The sequence below is a fragment of the Phoxinus phoxinus genome (genome assembly GCF_949152265.1).
Source record: "Phoxinus phoxinus genome assembly, chromosome: 5".
In the NCBI taxonomy this organism is placed as follows: domain Eukaryota; kingdom Metazoa; phylum Chordata; class Actinopteri; order Cypriniformes; family Leuciscidae; genus Phoxinus; species Phoxinus phoxinus.
In genome coordinates this window covers 29027827-29043495 of record NC_136880.1, presented here as the reverse complement: position 1 = coordinate 29043495, position 15669 = coordinate 29027827, and the positions used below count along the sequence as shown (strand labels likewise).

The window sequence follows — 15669 nt, the reverse complement described above, 5'->3', positions numbered from 1 at the left end:
GCTGCGGAGCAGGCAAGTCTTGTGAGAACTGAAGCACTTCTGTCCAATAGTATCTGTCTGTCAAACTGTCAATTAAAGAGACCGTTCACCCATAAATCACAATCATGCATGTATATTTCTATATCTTTATGACAGTGACCGACATCTCCTTTTGTGCTCCATGTGTTAACTCCTACTTCTGTAGAGAGAGAAATTATCACATCTGCGCAGCCCAAAGTAAACGTTTTTATATACAAATGCAACTAGCAAAAATATAATTATCGTTCAAATGAATAAGTATATTGAATAGCTCAGTAATTTCTCAACCATGACTCAGCCCACTAAGGGCCTCAGCAAACCTCCAAGGGGGCTAAAGGACGACGTAAAAATATTTTCAACTAAAATTATTATTAATATAGACCAGTCCTGTTCCTGTAGATCTACCTACCAGCAGAGTTCAGATCCAAATACACCTGTCTGTGAATATCAAGTGGTCCCAAGTACAGGTGTCTGGAGATACCAGATCAGAGGGCGAGGCCATAAATAGAGGGGCATTTTCAGTGCTCCTGAATCTTAATTACCATATTACATTTGCAGGGAGGTAGATCTCCAAGAGCAGGATTGAGAACCCAGACCATATGTGACCCTGGACCACAAAACCAGTCGCATGGGTCAAAAAACATTTTTTTAAATTGGGATTTGTACATCACATGAAAGCTGAATAAATAAGCTTTCCATTGATGGTTTGTTAGGATAGGGCAATTAGTCAGAGATACAACTATTTGAGAATCTGGAATCTGAGGGTGCCAAAAATCTAGCCTACACATTGGGAAAATCGCCTTTAAAGTTGTCCATTTAAGTTCGAGATTGTGCTGCATTCACTCACAATGTTTTATATATTTACGGAAGGAAACTTACAAAATATCCTCATGGAACATGATCTTTACTTAGCCTAATAGCCTAATGATTTTTGACATAAAAGAAAAATCGATAATTTTGTTACAAATATACTGTGCTACTTGTGACTGGTTTTGTGATTCAGGGTCACATATTAGGCTACTTCTGCATTGCATTGGTTCCCATTAATTACAGGACTTATTTTTTTCAAGCGCAGATTGACCAGTCAGAAACATACTGTATAAAGATACTAGCAAAACATGCTCTAAAATATTTGATAGATTTTCTAATGATACATTTGTGGCACAATGAAATATAAACCATACAAGATCAAGTGATTCTGCTTTTAGCCATTATGCTTACAAAATCTGAAACCATTTACTGATTAAAATCAGAAAAGATTCCTGCATTCACAAACATCTAAATCATCTCTTGGGCATTTCTTTACTCTTTCATCATGACATTTCATTACAAAGTTTCAGTGAACAATTGATTTGAGATGGAGGCGGCCTGTTGTAATGCTGCATGCATGCTTCATCAGATGCTTGTTAATTATTGAGCTGTGGCCATTTCTCATTTCCTGCCCAGGCTGTGTACATTGCTCTTCAAAGTAATAAATGGTCAGACCGTTAAGATGACGTCATCTGAAGAAGGCAGTATAAGAAGATATAGAAACCAGTGGAAGAACTCAGACTCAGAGATCTTAAAACGAATGGGACACTAAAGAAGTTTAATTTAATAGGCCTACTTAATCTAGAAAAGCAAAAGAACAAGTCTAGACTTATGGTTAGATTTTTATTGTAATTAAGCAAAGCAATAATTAACCTTGTAATCTAATGAAAATCATTTTAAAATAATCTCCCATCCCACCTGGAGGTCCAGCTATGTCTCATATAACCACTGCAAAGATTTATTTAGAAATGCATTGTTTTATCCAAAATTACATTGGTAGCAGAATAAGGATAACAAATCTTTACATTTATCAAAATAAAGAAAGATAAGAAAGGAAAAATTATCCCAAAAAATAAATGCAAGAACTGCAATGTGGAAAGCACAAAGGATTGTACAGTAACTCCTGAGTTCTGTAGATTGTGTGTGATTGCCGTGTACTCTTTAAAAACGTGTAGTTATGCTTGATTGTCCATCTGAGGGTTGATTCCACTTTGGCCTACCGCGTTCATCAAATTTGGAGGACTTTTTGGGTACGACTGCATTGTAGTGTCTGTCATCTTCTGTAAGTAAACATAGATGAGGCCAGTCTTCCCTGTGGTCATTCGGGTAGTATGTGATAAACTCTTCTGTGTCACACTTATACAGCCGAACGACCCGGATCGTCTGTTGAAGGGAATGACCCAGGAGGCACATCTCCACCTAAACAACATTACATCAGGAGGGGTTCCTTCATAAAAATATGATCACTTCATCCATTTAAACAAAGGCATGAATTAAAGGTAGGGTAGGCAACTTTTTTTTTTATAAACACTTTTTGTTATACTAGTTGAAACGCTCATCAAATCTTAACAATAATCAATAATAGAAGTAGTCTAAATATTAAAACATCTACATATATCTTCTGTGGAAGTCTAAGGCCCCAAAAATGTTCGTCCAATCATTGCATAAGCTGTCCTACCTGCCTGTCAACATCTGCGTTTCCATACCACACACACCCTGCTATAGCGCAGACATCACAAGTCATCAGTGTGTTTCGTGCTATGTAGAGTTGTAGACAGCCTTTTAAAGTTCCTCCTTTTTCAGTACATCCTCAGATTCGGATTTATGCGTTTCTATGTCAACACTATCAACGCCCAAATGAATCTGCAGCAGTCAGGTGGTACAAGTAAGATCTCTGTAAGTTGTTTACGTTCATTATTGTTGGAATGTTATGTGCTTTGAGACGTGAGGTAATCTCATGCTTTTAAAGCTAGCTTGCTACTGCTAAACTCTCTGAAATTGCCACCCCTACCTTTAAATGACAGTAGTATAATAACAGTCCCTAGTAGTAATTATTCATTCATGACTGGTCCAGAATTAAATAAAGTGAAAAGTTATTTTGTAAACAATTTTTTGCTCACCTGTTCCAGCCCACCACTGAATCCTACATGTCTGAGATGGTTGGTGAGGAAGGTCTTGGGGCCTTTGGACGAGTCACGAGCAAAGAGGAGCCAGCAGAACTCTGGTACCTCAGAGCCCTTCTCCATATCTGAGTGCAACTGAACGGCAGTCCTCAGCATCAAGAACTTCAGCGCTTCCAGAAGCTCATACTCCTCATCATGACCTCTGAACACCTGCTGGCACATGCGCTCCCTCTCTTCAAGAGATTTACACTCAACAGCCTCTTGCCACTAAAGACAAAGCAATAAAATATTGTCAGCAGGTTCAGTTAAGTTTGGGGTCAGTAAGATTGTAATACTTTGATTTAGCAAAGACTTATTGATAAAACAAATTACATTAATTTACATATAAAATTCTATTTCAAATGCTGTTCTTATATTTATTAAAGGATCCTAAAAAACATGCATCACGGTTTCCACAAAATATTAAGCAGCACAACTGTTTTTAACATTGATAATAATAAGAAATGTTTCTTAAGCACCAAATCAGCATATCAGAAGGATTTTTGAAGGATCATGTGACACTGAAGACTGGAGTAATGATGCTGAAAGAACAGCTTTGCCATCACAGGAATACATTATATTTTAAAACATATTCAAATAGAAAATACATTTAACTATAATAATTTTTTACAATATTACTATTTTTTTATGAAAAAAATAAATAAAAAATACAGCATTTCTGAGCATAAGAGACAAATAGTCATACATAAGCAATGAAGAAAAATGACAAAAGTAACCTTTGTCTTCAGTAATTCCAGACATTGTTCAAGATGTTGTACTGTGCTTGTCCTGCTTTCAAATGGAAACTGCCACTCCTTAATAAAATCCTTATCAGAATGCATTTCCTTTGGCCACTATAACAAGACATTCAAAATGCACCAAATTAATTTAACACATAATAACATTCTATATTAATATGCTGCTTTGTGGAAGTCCTGAATTAGTAGGGATGTAATAAGGATGCCTAATGTCTAAACACAATAAGGCTAAATTACCTTAATGATATCAGACTCATGTAACCAGGCAGGAAGCTGTTTGGATTGGCTGAGCACCTGGAAGAGTGTCGCCCTCAGGGCACAATAGTTATCGCCTCTTACTATGCATAGATTGAATTCACTGGCTATTGCTTCATAACCCTGAAAAAGATGCGGATGAGAGCAGGCTCCTTTAATAAACACGGTAATGTGTGAGAGAAGACGACTCACCTTTCGGATAAGCTGACTTTTAGTGGTATTGCCTTTCCATTCTCTCTCGCTGTAGGTTTGAAGATCCTCTGCAGCTGACACACTGCTCTGGGCCTCACCAACGGCCACTGATGGGAATAAAGACACCTCTAGCTCAGACAAAAACAACCTCACATATCTCAAACATTTTAATACAGACTGAACATTCAAAACTGGCCACTACCTGACTTTGACTGGTGCTTCTCCTGCAGTTCTTGTTCTATTTCCTCTTCTCCTCTGTACAGGTCCAACTCACTAAGAAACAATAAGACTCACTTGCAAAATGGTGCAATGTTCACTTCCTTAATCTAGTAAATGGCGCATTATATTTGTTACATAGCCACATATTTATGTTTATACATCTCTCCTGCATGTGATTGAGTGATGCAGGTGAATTAATTATTAAAAGTGATTTGTTTAAACACTGTTATTGCGTGTCAAGTTACATTTTCTACATAGCAAGTAAAAATAATTTTATGCCAAAGCAAACCAGGTCTAAAAATTTATATTGTACATATTAATGAATTGTCATTGTATAAAACCATGTAAATTATTTGACCAAAGATTAGCTATTAATTATTAAAAGAAGCATTTTACCAAAACAACAAGTGATGTTTTTTTTATTGAAATCCAAATGTAAAATTTGAAATGTAAATTAAATGTAAATGTATTCCCAAATTATTTGTCTTACTCCTATCTAGTTTAGCCTCAATTTCACATGAGACATCCAGAATTATCCTTAGGAGTATTAATTTAATCTTCTGTAATTTATCTTTGACTTGAGGAGCACGTATGTAAAAAAGTGCCACAGTTTACACTGCTCTCCCCAAAGCACCTACTGTATAAGACACAGCCATACTGCACTGCATTGAATCAGCTGAATTGACAGGAAGAATTACCCTTTTTCATCTTCAGCAGACCTTGATGTCTTCATCAGATGTTGCTGGGATGATGAATTACTGTCACTACGAGTAGATTTGGCCTCCTCCTGAGCACGTTTTTGCATACTGCGGGTAGATTCAGAGCTTCTCTCAGGTCCAGGAGAATAAGCATCCTTTCCAGCAGCCCGGCCCTTCACTTCTGCTTTCTGACCTTGAGTGCTCTGTGTCGATCTAAGAGAGGAGGACCAGTTATGTCCAACATGAAATAACATAGGCCTATGCGTAGATATAAAATGTTTACAATTGACTAATATTATAACAACTTTTAACTTGCAATAAAAAAAGTAATCAGTGCTATGGCATACCCATGATTCTTTTTGGATTTTTTACTCTGACTCTTTTGGCCAAAATCAAACTTTGATTTTTTGTTCATGGTTTTGACTTGGTCAGTTTGGCGATTCTGCACATCCTTCGTACCTGAATCATAATGACACATGTGCAGGAAGGTCCAACCTGCATCTCTGCATGGTGGGCTGATGCAGATGGGAAATACAAATAAATACTTAATATCAAACGTGAAGCTTGAAGGTGACTACCTTACTTTTGCACTTCTTCACATCACATTCACAATGCAAACAAACAGAAACACTTCCGCATTCAATCAGGTTCCACAATATCATCAGTGACATTACCATTCCAAATAGAAAATAGTAATTATTAATGCAACGATTTACTAACCACACTCAGACAAAACTGCTAAAAAGGCGCTTGTATTTACCTTACCTGCTTTTACCGTCCTCCCGAACGGGGACTATACAGAGTTTACAAATACTTCCGGTGAATGGGGGATTAAGGGAAATGTAGTTTTCCGGAAATCCCGGCGCGCAGCCGCTTCGTGTTGGCATGTCCGCTTATTTTAAGCGTCGCTGAGCTTGTTTGTTTATGAAGTTTTTGTGCCTGCTTACGGCATAATGTGGCATGTTTGGTCTCGTTAGTGTTTGGTCACCATAGCTCAATAAAATATGACCGTTTTAGCGGCATTTAGTGGAAAATATCTCAGAATGGTGTTATCTTTTTCTGGTAACACTGTTACATTTGCTGTAATGTTTACTTATTAATTTATATTAATTTTATACATTAAAGTTATACATAAATAAGCCAATATACGATTGAAGAAATGTAACACTCTACCTAGAAACACCAAAACAAATTGGCTGTTTTTCAGATCAGGTATCTTCCACTACTTTTTTCATCCACTAGATGACAGCATTTAGTTTATTCATATTTTTTTTTATTATTTTTTTTATTCATAATTGTTGTAGGGCAGGCTATACATTTTCTAATAGCAATGAATAAAAGTAGGGGATCCTTTATATTATATAGCCTATAGCTACTGCATTAAGATGAAACATTATAAATAAAAAAAGGGAACAGAGAAATGCAATTAATTAATATTTCTTGATAAATAAATAAAAACCGGGCGGTGAATGTGACCACACGGCGCCTGTTTTGCCTTCTCCATCAAGGGGGCATCAAAAGTAGGCAACAGGGAGGGATTGGAGCGTAAAGCGTGAGCAAAAGAATGTAAGAATACAAGCAACCACAAGAGATGCAGTAGAGCACATTATTGCGACGCACATTTACCAGTCTCTCGAGGGCATCCTCGTCGTCAAACACGTGCTAATATTATAATGTTCACCGAAAAAAATAACGATGAATTTGTCAAACATATTTGATATCCAACATCTTAATATTGACGAATAGCCTAGTTGGTGAGGGTTCTCTGTGGCGCGCGCTGTGGCTTTAAATGTCGCTCCTCCCCCTTCGCTCTCCTCTGCTCTGGAGGTGCTGAAACGTCGCCTTTCTCGTCTCAGAGCACTAGCAGCCATGGCTGAAATTAAGACGGGCATATTTGCCAAAAACGTCCAAAAGAGGCTCAGTCGGGCACAGGAAAAGGTATGGGTCTAATTATTTTCTTATCTGTGATGGATGAAAAATGACTTGATTCTTAGAGGACGGTTGATAGAGCAAAAGGCAGCATTTTGTCTTCGTGGAGCTGTCCAGCAGATGCTCCGGGTAGGGGAAGGAGATTCAGGTGTGCGATTGAACCTGAAATATTTTAGGTTAGAGTAAAATGTGTTTTTATTTGTCCTTTCTCACATGCATAAGTTTACATTTTCAGTGCATCAGAACTTCAACATCATTGCTGGCGTCAGAAATGCGCAGACTGCAATCTTAGCCAGCACTGCCATTTAAAAGCGACTACGAGAAGCTCTCCATGACTGAAATCCCTCTTAAACCTTCGAGGAATTATCATACTTTGTGGCCTAAATATATGATGTACCTTCGTGTTGGAGAAATGATTGATCTCAGTTTGAAAACCTTGTATGACTAGTAGATTATAATGTGTCACTGATACAGTGACACGTATTATTGTAGCCTATGTCATACTGCCTATAGCTATTCATTCTTATTTTGGCTAGGTGTTTTTCTATATCGACTTTCCTGGCATTTCTGACGATGTAATCCATTATTACCCAAGATATTGGTTGAAGCTGTCATTTTCCTGCAAGGTCAGGAGAAGGGGAGGTGGGGGATGCCCTCGTCTATGCGGTATGAATACTAGCAGGGGAGATTTCCTAGTGGCCACGAGATCGTGAAGGCCGCTTACTGTGGTTGTAGAGAGACACGCTGCAGTCTCGCTCTGTTTAAAATGAGAAATAGCCCAACTAGACGAGGAGGTGTATCGCTTTCGAGTGGTGTCTTTGACAATGGTATTCAGTTGCAGAATGGGATTTGCTAATGGGGTTATACGGATTTTTTTCTGCGCAATATTTTGCAGTTAGCGAACTGAAAATGAAATGTCTGTCAGCTAGTAAACTGAAGGCGTCTGGTAAACAGAGCAGTAGTGGTTTTCCCAGCCCGAGCCGAGCTGCAGTAAGAGGATTGCTTTTCTTTTAATACCCACGGTTCACTCACAGACCGAGGGCCAGCTGTAGTGAGACATCGAAAGTGAAGATTCCCTTGAAATCCGCGTTTCATGTTTTCATGTATGAACTGTGTGACAGTTTTTGGTAGATGCGTGATGGAGACCTAATAAGCTTTACATCCTCTGCCTGCCTTTGGAGTTGCTAAAACCCTCCTAAATGTAAATAGATCAAAGCAATGTAAATATTTTCTTCATTTAAATTAGTTAATTACATGTCACGTGTCTGTTTAAAGTGGCCAAGCTGGATTTTGGAACACAAGTTGCTTTGTTACTGGTGCAAGACTTGACCAGCTTGACTAAGGTCTATTATGTTATGTAGGACATGTTAGCTCTTAGTAGTATAATTATTAGTGGTTATTATCCATCAGAACAATTAAAAAATGTCCCATTATAGATGAAAGCTACTGCCCAAATTTTTAAAACTAAAACATTTTAAGATACAGCAAAACCATTGCAACAATGTTTTTTGTAACTGACCATTCAACAATCATTAAAAATGACTCCCCCTGCAGAAACTGCAATACAAGTTTATATTCTTTTTTGAGTTTTAAGAAGCTGGTTAAGTGCTGTGTGCAGTTCTTGCTGAGACAATTTAGACATCAAAACCACAACCACTACAGTGACGTCAGGCAAATGAAAACATTTTCATAACCAGGATCCTCCTGGCAGTTATTAATGACTGCTATATTTGATTGCCTCATGGCATTTAAGAAACAATCGATCATGACACCTATTTTCCCCACTTTACCTGATGACTCATTATAAATTGTTATAATGAAAAGCAGAGCTTTGGTATGTTGCCAACAGAGAATAATATTTCCCTCATTTGTGTTATATTACATTTTTGTCATAATATATTATCATTTCTAGTTTTTCTAGGTCCTATATAATTTATGAATATTACCACGTGATGAAGCCACGCAGACAATAAATCTGATCTGATTTGATAAGAGAATAAAGCCACAAAGTTCAGCCTGACTGTTCACAATCTCATTGTAACATGATTCCCTTTAGAGAGTTAAGACTAGCACATTTAAGAGCAGGTATACAATTTACTTGCCTCTGGAACAGAATATCCTGGCCAGGGCAGATAACACGATAAGGGGTGTAAGAGATCCTTTAATCTGAGTTCTGGTGGGGACAGAATACCTCATATCAACAGGGATCACTCATAATCATGTTGCATATACTGTCAGAGGAACATTGCAGCGTTGTGACAGTGAAATAGTGAACTGGATGCAGCATCGATTATGCTTAGTGCCGTGACTTAATGTTTTACAAATATTTTCAATGCCTTTTTAAAGCAGAATGACAGTGAAAACGCATGTAAATTGATTTGTCATTTGCTCTTGTGTATAGCAGGATAAATATTAGAATCCACATCTTGGAAAATCATGTATAATTGTTTGAATGGCTGTTCCATTTGCTATAAAAGAGATTAGGTTTTCCACTTTGTTTAGCAAAGCTATGAGATTAATTGTTTTTTTCGTAGTTTTTTTTTTTTTTGGTAAACATTATAAAACACTTTTTGAAAGATCATTTGTCAACATAAAATAGAGGACATAACTCGCCTGAATGGATGAGGCAGTGTCTGTTTTTTAGGCCTGAACTGTGTTAATATTTCATAGGCTGGCGGCTTCTGTTGTATAGTGTTCCCATGCTTCCAGGCATTGTGTCTTAGGTTAGTACCATTTGCCTTCTGGAGAGTTCAGTGTTGATTCTCAGACTCTAGATGTGAGGTTTAGGACATTTTAAAGAATTGAAATACAGATGAGCACACACCGGAGTGATGGTCTCTATAGTGTGATAAAGTGCTATATTTAAAGTAATGTATTTTGGTACTTTTGTTATTAACAGCAGTATAATATTCTGATCTCTTTATTTTTCATTGATTTTAAAAATATTTGTGTGCATTATTAAAGTATTGAGCCTGATTAGAGAGCATTGCATGTATTGCATGAATGTTATACTGTATCTTTGTGATGCATATTTCCTGATGTCATTTACAGTATATGTATCAAGGGATGCTGGTGTCACAACACACTACCTATTGATCCATATCAAAGCCTCTCACATGTGTGAGTGTGTTACAAAGAAAAGACTCAGATGGCACGTTCTTTCCACCCAGGAGTAATGTGGAGCTTTTGTATGTGACATTATTCATGTTCCCAGGGGGGGCCGTTCCTGTGGTTTACTGACTGAGCCCTGTGCAATATACTCTCACTTTTACACATGATGGGAGCTATTGTCTTTACTGTTCTGTGCAGTTTACTGTATTGTATTAAACACGTCAATTATGTTTGTATAATTGTAACTATTACTTAAACGTACCACTTTATCTCTTTCAGCAAGTGTCTTAATTACCCTCTGTAACATCGTTTTAACACCTTCAGTTTGTTTGTAAATGCAAAACGCCTCTTCAGCCAATAAATTAATAAATTGTTCAGCAAAATATAAATTAGCAATACAATACATTTGAATTTTTAAATTTTGTCAGTTGGTTTTTCTTATGGTTTTGTATTATGCTATATATTATATTATATATACTATACTATACTATACTATACTATACTATACTATACTATACTATACTATACTATAAACTATGGGCCAGATTTACTAAACAAGGCAAATTAACATGAGAGCGCAATTCCATAAAACCTCAGATGATAGTGGAAAATGTGTGTGATCTACTGACAACACGCAAATTAAAGAACACAGACGCAGCCGGATCATTTCCATAATGACCAACGCAATCTACCAGTTAGCGTCTGGTTTAAGATGTGCTTTTTTAGGCAGTAAATAATGGTGCAAACACCAGTTAATTGATGAGCGCAAACCTTAGTAAATATCCTTGCATGATTCAGTTTTTCCTCAGTTAAAAAAAAAATTCAAATGTAAATGCATGTCTCAGTTACACATCAAGCGTAGCGTCAGTTCTGGCCGGTCACGTCAGTCAAGCTCGCATCAGCTGACTCTCAGTTGATCCACGTCTACCTATAGGAATACGACCCCTATCACTGTATACATATAAGCCTTCAGTGTTATCAGCAGTATAATATATTAAAACAGCAATATAATATTTGCGGTGTTTTTTTTTTTTTTGCATTTTAATTATTTTCTCATCCAATTTTATGAGGAGGCACTGCCTTTCCCAGAGGAAATGCCATATATCTGCAATCTGCTGCTTACAACAAAGGTGTTTTTATTAAACACTGATCCGCAATATTGTTCAAAATTAACTTGCTTGTTCAGACAACTCTTTTTAGGCCAGTTGAAACAACTTTCAGGGTATATTGTGAAGCTAAAAATTTTATGTAAAAAAAAATCAATAGATACAATGTAATTCATTTTTTACAGTGTGGTTCTAAAACTTTTGAATCTCACTGAATCATACACTTTAAATAAAAAGCACAATCTGTGGTTGTTTCCTCAAGGAGCTAAAAATTATGGTATGTTTTATAATTTAATATTACATTATATTTTAGACTATGATTAAGATCAGTTAATAGTCACACCACATGAAGTGCAGGTTTTAGTTAGCCTGACATAACAATATTTATAGTTGGTGTGTTTGTCTGTACAGGTTGGACAACCCAGAAGGTGTGTGTGTTTGCCAAAGCAAAACATCCATTTCCTTTGTAATAGACTATAAAGACTTCTATTGTATGTTGTTTGCACACAACCTGCTCACATTAAGTCCATTGGTTGTATGTTGTCATTGTATGCACGTTGTATGACTTAAGCAGTCAAACTATGTAAATATTAAACAGTTTAAACCTTACATAAAAAGGACATATCAAAAAGTAGCTTCTCAATATTTTTAGCAGAGTTAAAATCAAAACAGGCACCCCTCTAGTTCTCAGCAAATGCAGTGTTTGAGTATCAGTTGACTTCCATTTTCATGTGTTAGTCACTATGGGTAGAGGCAGTGAGGTGGTCATGTGACAGAAGTCCTCTTTTTGGCAGAAAGACTTGACAGACTAGGAAGTGAAATATATGCCCGGTCTTCCTCCCCCGCTCCTGCTCAGCCCTTTCTTTGTGTGTCATGTCATAGTGTCCACAGGGTGTTCAGACACTGTTAGAGGATTCCCTCATGGGAATTCAATCATGGCTCAGCTGAATCAATAAGAAATGCTCTGTGAATCGGATGCTACGGATGCCATGCTTCTTCTGTTCATGCTGGCCTTTTTCTTTTCTATGGATGACAAAAATGTTTGGAATTGGTTGAGAATCATGTCTGATGTTTGGAAAAAATTATTGACTTTTACTTGGTCTCATCATCAACACTATAAAGTATTTAGTCAGTTAACCAAAAAACTGTTGCATCTTGTCCAAAATCTTTTTTATTTTATTGAATTGATTGAAAATTTGATTGAATCAACCTGATTTGCTCTGACTCCTTGTGTTCTTCTCTTTCAGGTTCTGCAGAAGTTGGGAAAGGCAGATGAGACGAAAGATGAACAGTTTGAGCAGTGCGTGCAGAACTTCAAAAGACAGGAGGTAAGATGAGTCTGAATAGAGCGATGCTGTTTTCAGGTGTTTTAATTGGTCTATCATTCCAGCAAATCAGCCAAAAGAGTATGGAAGTAAAATAATGACAACATATTTGCATATTTATGCTGTGAATATTTCAGATGAAAACATTTCATACACAATTTCATTATTAAAAACTTGAATGTTGTAATAAAAATGTGTGATTAATTAGTAAAAAATGTTTAATCGATTGACACCACTAATTAAAATGCAAGCACTGTTAATGCAAAGCATTTTTTCAATTTGTGTTTCAAAGACATTAGTCATTATTTTACTTCCATACCAGTCTTTGGCTGGTTGCTTTGCTGGATTGATTTTCCCACCACAGCCACATTGTGTTTGAAGGAACACGCTGACTTTTTGGGACTTTAGCTTATGGTTATGGTTTAGGATGGATGTGTCTAATGTGACCTCGTTATTTGTACACGCTGTGACTATACAAATCACAACATGTAAATAGGAAAATGTTGACGTTATTTTGTCACTTACAGTGCTATGCATAAGTTTAGACACCCATGCTAAAGTTGACTAAAAAGAGGAATAAAAAATCATCTTTTGGAAATTGAACTTAATGCCTTAATTTAAAAAAATAGGAAAAATCCAACCTTTAAGGACACCAATTTTCTTTGTGAATGAATAATGTATCGTAAATAAATAAATTTTCTTCTTTAAAATACAGGGTGCATAAGTTTGGACACCACTATGTTAAATTCCCATAGAGCCAGGCAGATTTTTATTTTTAAAGGCCAGTTACTTTATGGATCCAGGATACTCTGCATCCTGATAAAGTTCCCTTGGCCTCTGGAATTAAAATATCCCCACATCATCACATAGCCTTCACCATACCTGGAGATTGGCATGGTTTTATTTCAGTTAGCCTAACAGCTGGTTTGATTTGCATTGAGAGATGATCTTATGGAAAGTACTCCATGCCAATCTCCAGGTATGGTGAAGGGTGTGTGATGATGTGGGGATATTTTAATTCCAGAGGCCAAGGGAACTTTATCAGGATGCAGAGTATCCTGGATCCATGAAGTAACTGGCCTTTAAAAATAAAAATCTGCCTGCCTCTATGGAAATTTAACATAGGGTTGTCCAAACTTATGCACCCTGTATTTTAAGGAAGAAAATTTATTTATTTACGATACATTATTCATTCACAAAGAAAATTGGTGTCCTTAAAGGTTGGATTTTTCCTATTTTTTTTAATTAAGGCATTAAGTTCAATTTCCAAAAGATGATTTTTTATTCCTCTTTTTAGTCAACTTTAGCATGGGTGTCTAAACTTATGCATAGCACTGTATTGGGAGCAGTATGCTAGCTGGAGCCGTTTACCTCCAGTCTTTGTGCTAAGCTAGGCTAGCGGTGGGTGCGTCAGACAGAGTTACGGCACGCACGGACTTATCTAACTCTGGGGGATACGGTGAATAAGCTAAAGTCCCAAAAAGTCGCCGTGGTCCTTTAACCAGCAGAATTTTCTATTGTCTTTCCTTCTGTGTTTATATATCACTTTTAAACGAGAGGGGTCAATATTAGTGGGAAAATGTCCATCGATATTCTTTATCTTATAATAGTTCTCTGCACTAATAGGATAAAGACTTCAAAGGTGTAGTCACAATTTCTATTTTGTCTGAAAAGTCTTTGCAGTCTAAATGATTCTCATTATTGCTGTCATTACAACACTTTAATGCCACAATAAAGGCACTGTCACATAATACAATTCTCTCTTTCTTAAGAAATCTCTGGGCTAATGTGCTCTCTGCGTTAGCTGTTCAATATCTCAATATCGTATAAATAAGCATGTAAAAGGATGTTTTTTTTTTATCAGAGGAACTGTCATTTCAACTTCATAGCCATTATAGCCATTTAAATTTAAAGTACAAGTAAAAAAAAATGTTGTTTTACTAACGCAACAAAAGGAAACCGCTAATTTTAAATGGATTTTTTTAACTACATGGAGTATGCAGTATTTTTACTAAAATAATTAATATGGAAATATCACAATTTTATAATATTACTTTGTAATATAGTATAATGTGAAAATTGTCATGCAAGATATTACGCTAACATTTTTGAGTGATGTTGCAAAATTAATCTTTGAGTCAGTCTTTTGAATTGATTCACAAAATGGAAAAGTTTAAACTTATTCAATGAATCAAACGTTGCTTTCAAAGTTTAAATCAGAGACGCTATTAAATCATCCCTGTCTTAGCGCTCTCAAACTTGTGAGTCACAAAACATCTAAAAAAACATCTTTCTGTTATGGTGGTGAGGAAGTACGAACCCAATCGCAGACAGTAGTCAGGGCAACACGATTTATTAAACAAATAACAGGGAAAACAAAACCCACGAGGGGGCAAAACATAGACAGGACAATGGAGACTAACTAGACTGTGACAGATAACTACAAGAAAAACAAACAACTAATACAGGCAATGGTGCAACAGGACAACAGCTCTTCACAAGATACTCACAGACTGACAAAGGTTTGACAAGGATTAACAATGAACCGACACAGGACAGCAAACACAAGGGGATTAAATAGGGAGAGACTAATGATAACATAACAGGTGACACAGGTAAAGCAATAAAGACGAGACTAATGATAACATAACAGGTGACACAGGTAAAGCAATAATGACAAAACGAGGATAACAAGGAGGGCGGGGCTAGAAGACGAGACAACACAAGCACATGGCCCAACAAGGCCATGTGTTTGCACATAAAACATGGGTCTGTCATGATCCTGCCTCAAGACTTAAAGAAAGACAAGGACTAGATGGCAGAATCATGACAGAACCCCCACCTTAAGGAGCGGCTACCAGACGCTGGTCTTGGGTTTACGGGGTGAGGGTTGAGGGCGAGGAATCCGGGCAGACTTGGAAGGGGACACATGAGGAACAGTCTTGGGGGAAACAGTTCGGGGCTGAGTGCAGACAGGGCTGACCGGGGAAACACAAGGCGACTTGATAGGAGTCTTGATAGGGACAACAGGGGGCGACGATACGGGACGAATCTTGATGGGGGAAACAGTAGGAGATGAAGCAGGA

General features: G+C 37.0%; 2 protein-coding genes across 15 annotated transcripts in view; one reads left to right on the top strand and one right to left on the bottom strand.

Annotated features, from left to right (window-relative positions):
* Nucleotides 1-1652: 1652 nt before the first annotated feature.
* otulinb (OTU deubiquitinase with linear linkage specificity b) lies at nucleotides 1653-6014 on the bottom strand. 3 transcript variants are annotated; one of them, XM_079612710.1, is made up of 9 exons: nucleotides 5878-6014; nucleotides 5460-5627; nucleotides 5113-5325; nucleotides 4398-4468; nucleotides 4196-4302; nucleotides 3986-4126; nucleotides 3728-3844; nucleotides 2949-3218; nucleotides 1653-2247 (listed from the first exon to the last, which is right to left on the bottom strand). In XM_079612710.1, exons 1-9 carry the CDS (start codon nucleotides 5997-5999, stop codon nucleotides 1990-1992), a joined length of 1467 nt encoding a protein of 488 aa, XP_079468836.1. In that variant the 5' UTR covers nucleotides 6000-6014; the 3' UTR covers nucleotides 1653-1989. The 3 variants fall into 3 exon arrangements, with proteins under 3 accessions (XP_079468836.1, XP_079468837.1, XP_079468838.1); XM_079612711.1 differs by having other exon boundaries at nucleotides 5873-5940; XM_079612712.1 differs by having other exon boundaries at nucleotides 5833-5881.
* Nucleotides 6015-6864: 850 nt separating this feature from the next.
* Nucleotides 6865-15669, top strand: part of amph (amphiphysin) — a 35834-nt gene continuing 27029 nt past the window's right edge. For 10 of the 12 annotated variants that reach the window (XM_079613074.1, XM_079613075.1, XM_079613071.1 and 7 more), the window contains exons 1-2: nucleotides 6865-7050; nucleotides 12506-12586. In XM_079613074.1, the coding sequence (XP_079469200.1) occupies nucleotides 6982-7050; nucleotides 12506-12586 (150 nt within the window). In that variant the 5' untranslated portion in view covers nucleotides 6865-6981. The remainder of the gene's footprint in view (nucleotides 7051-12505; nucleotides 12587-15669) is intronic. The other 2 variants (XM_079613067.1, XM_079613066.1) reach the window with 1 other exon arrangement.

Bases quoted from the DNA above. Each gene is read 5' to 3' on its own strand.
- otulinb (XM_079612710.1), bottom strand. From the start codon at position 5,999: ATGCCAACACGAAGCGGCTGCGCGCCGGGATTTCCGGAAAACTACATT. The intron at 5,628-5,877 runs GTAAGGTAAATA...CATCTGCATCAG, and splicing joins CGGGAGGACGGTAAAAGCAG to CCCACCATGCAGAGATGCAG. The intron at 4,303-4,397 runs GTAGTGGCCAGT...TATTCCCATCAG, and splicing joins GAAGCACCAGTCAAAGTCAG to TGGCCGTTGGTGAGGCCCAG.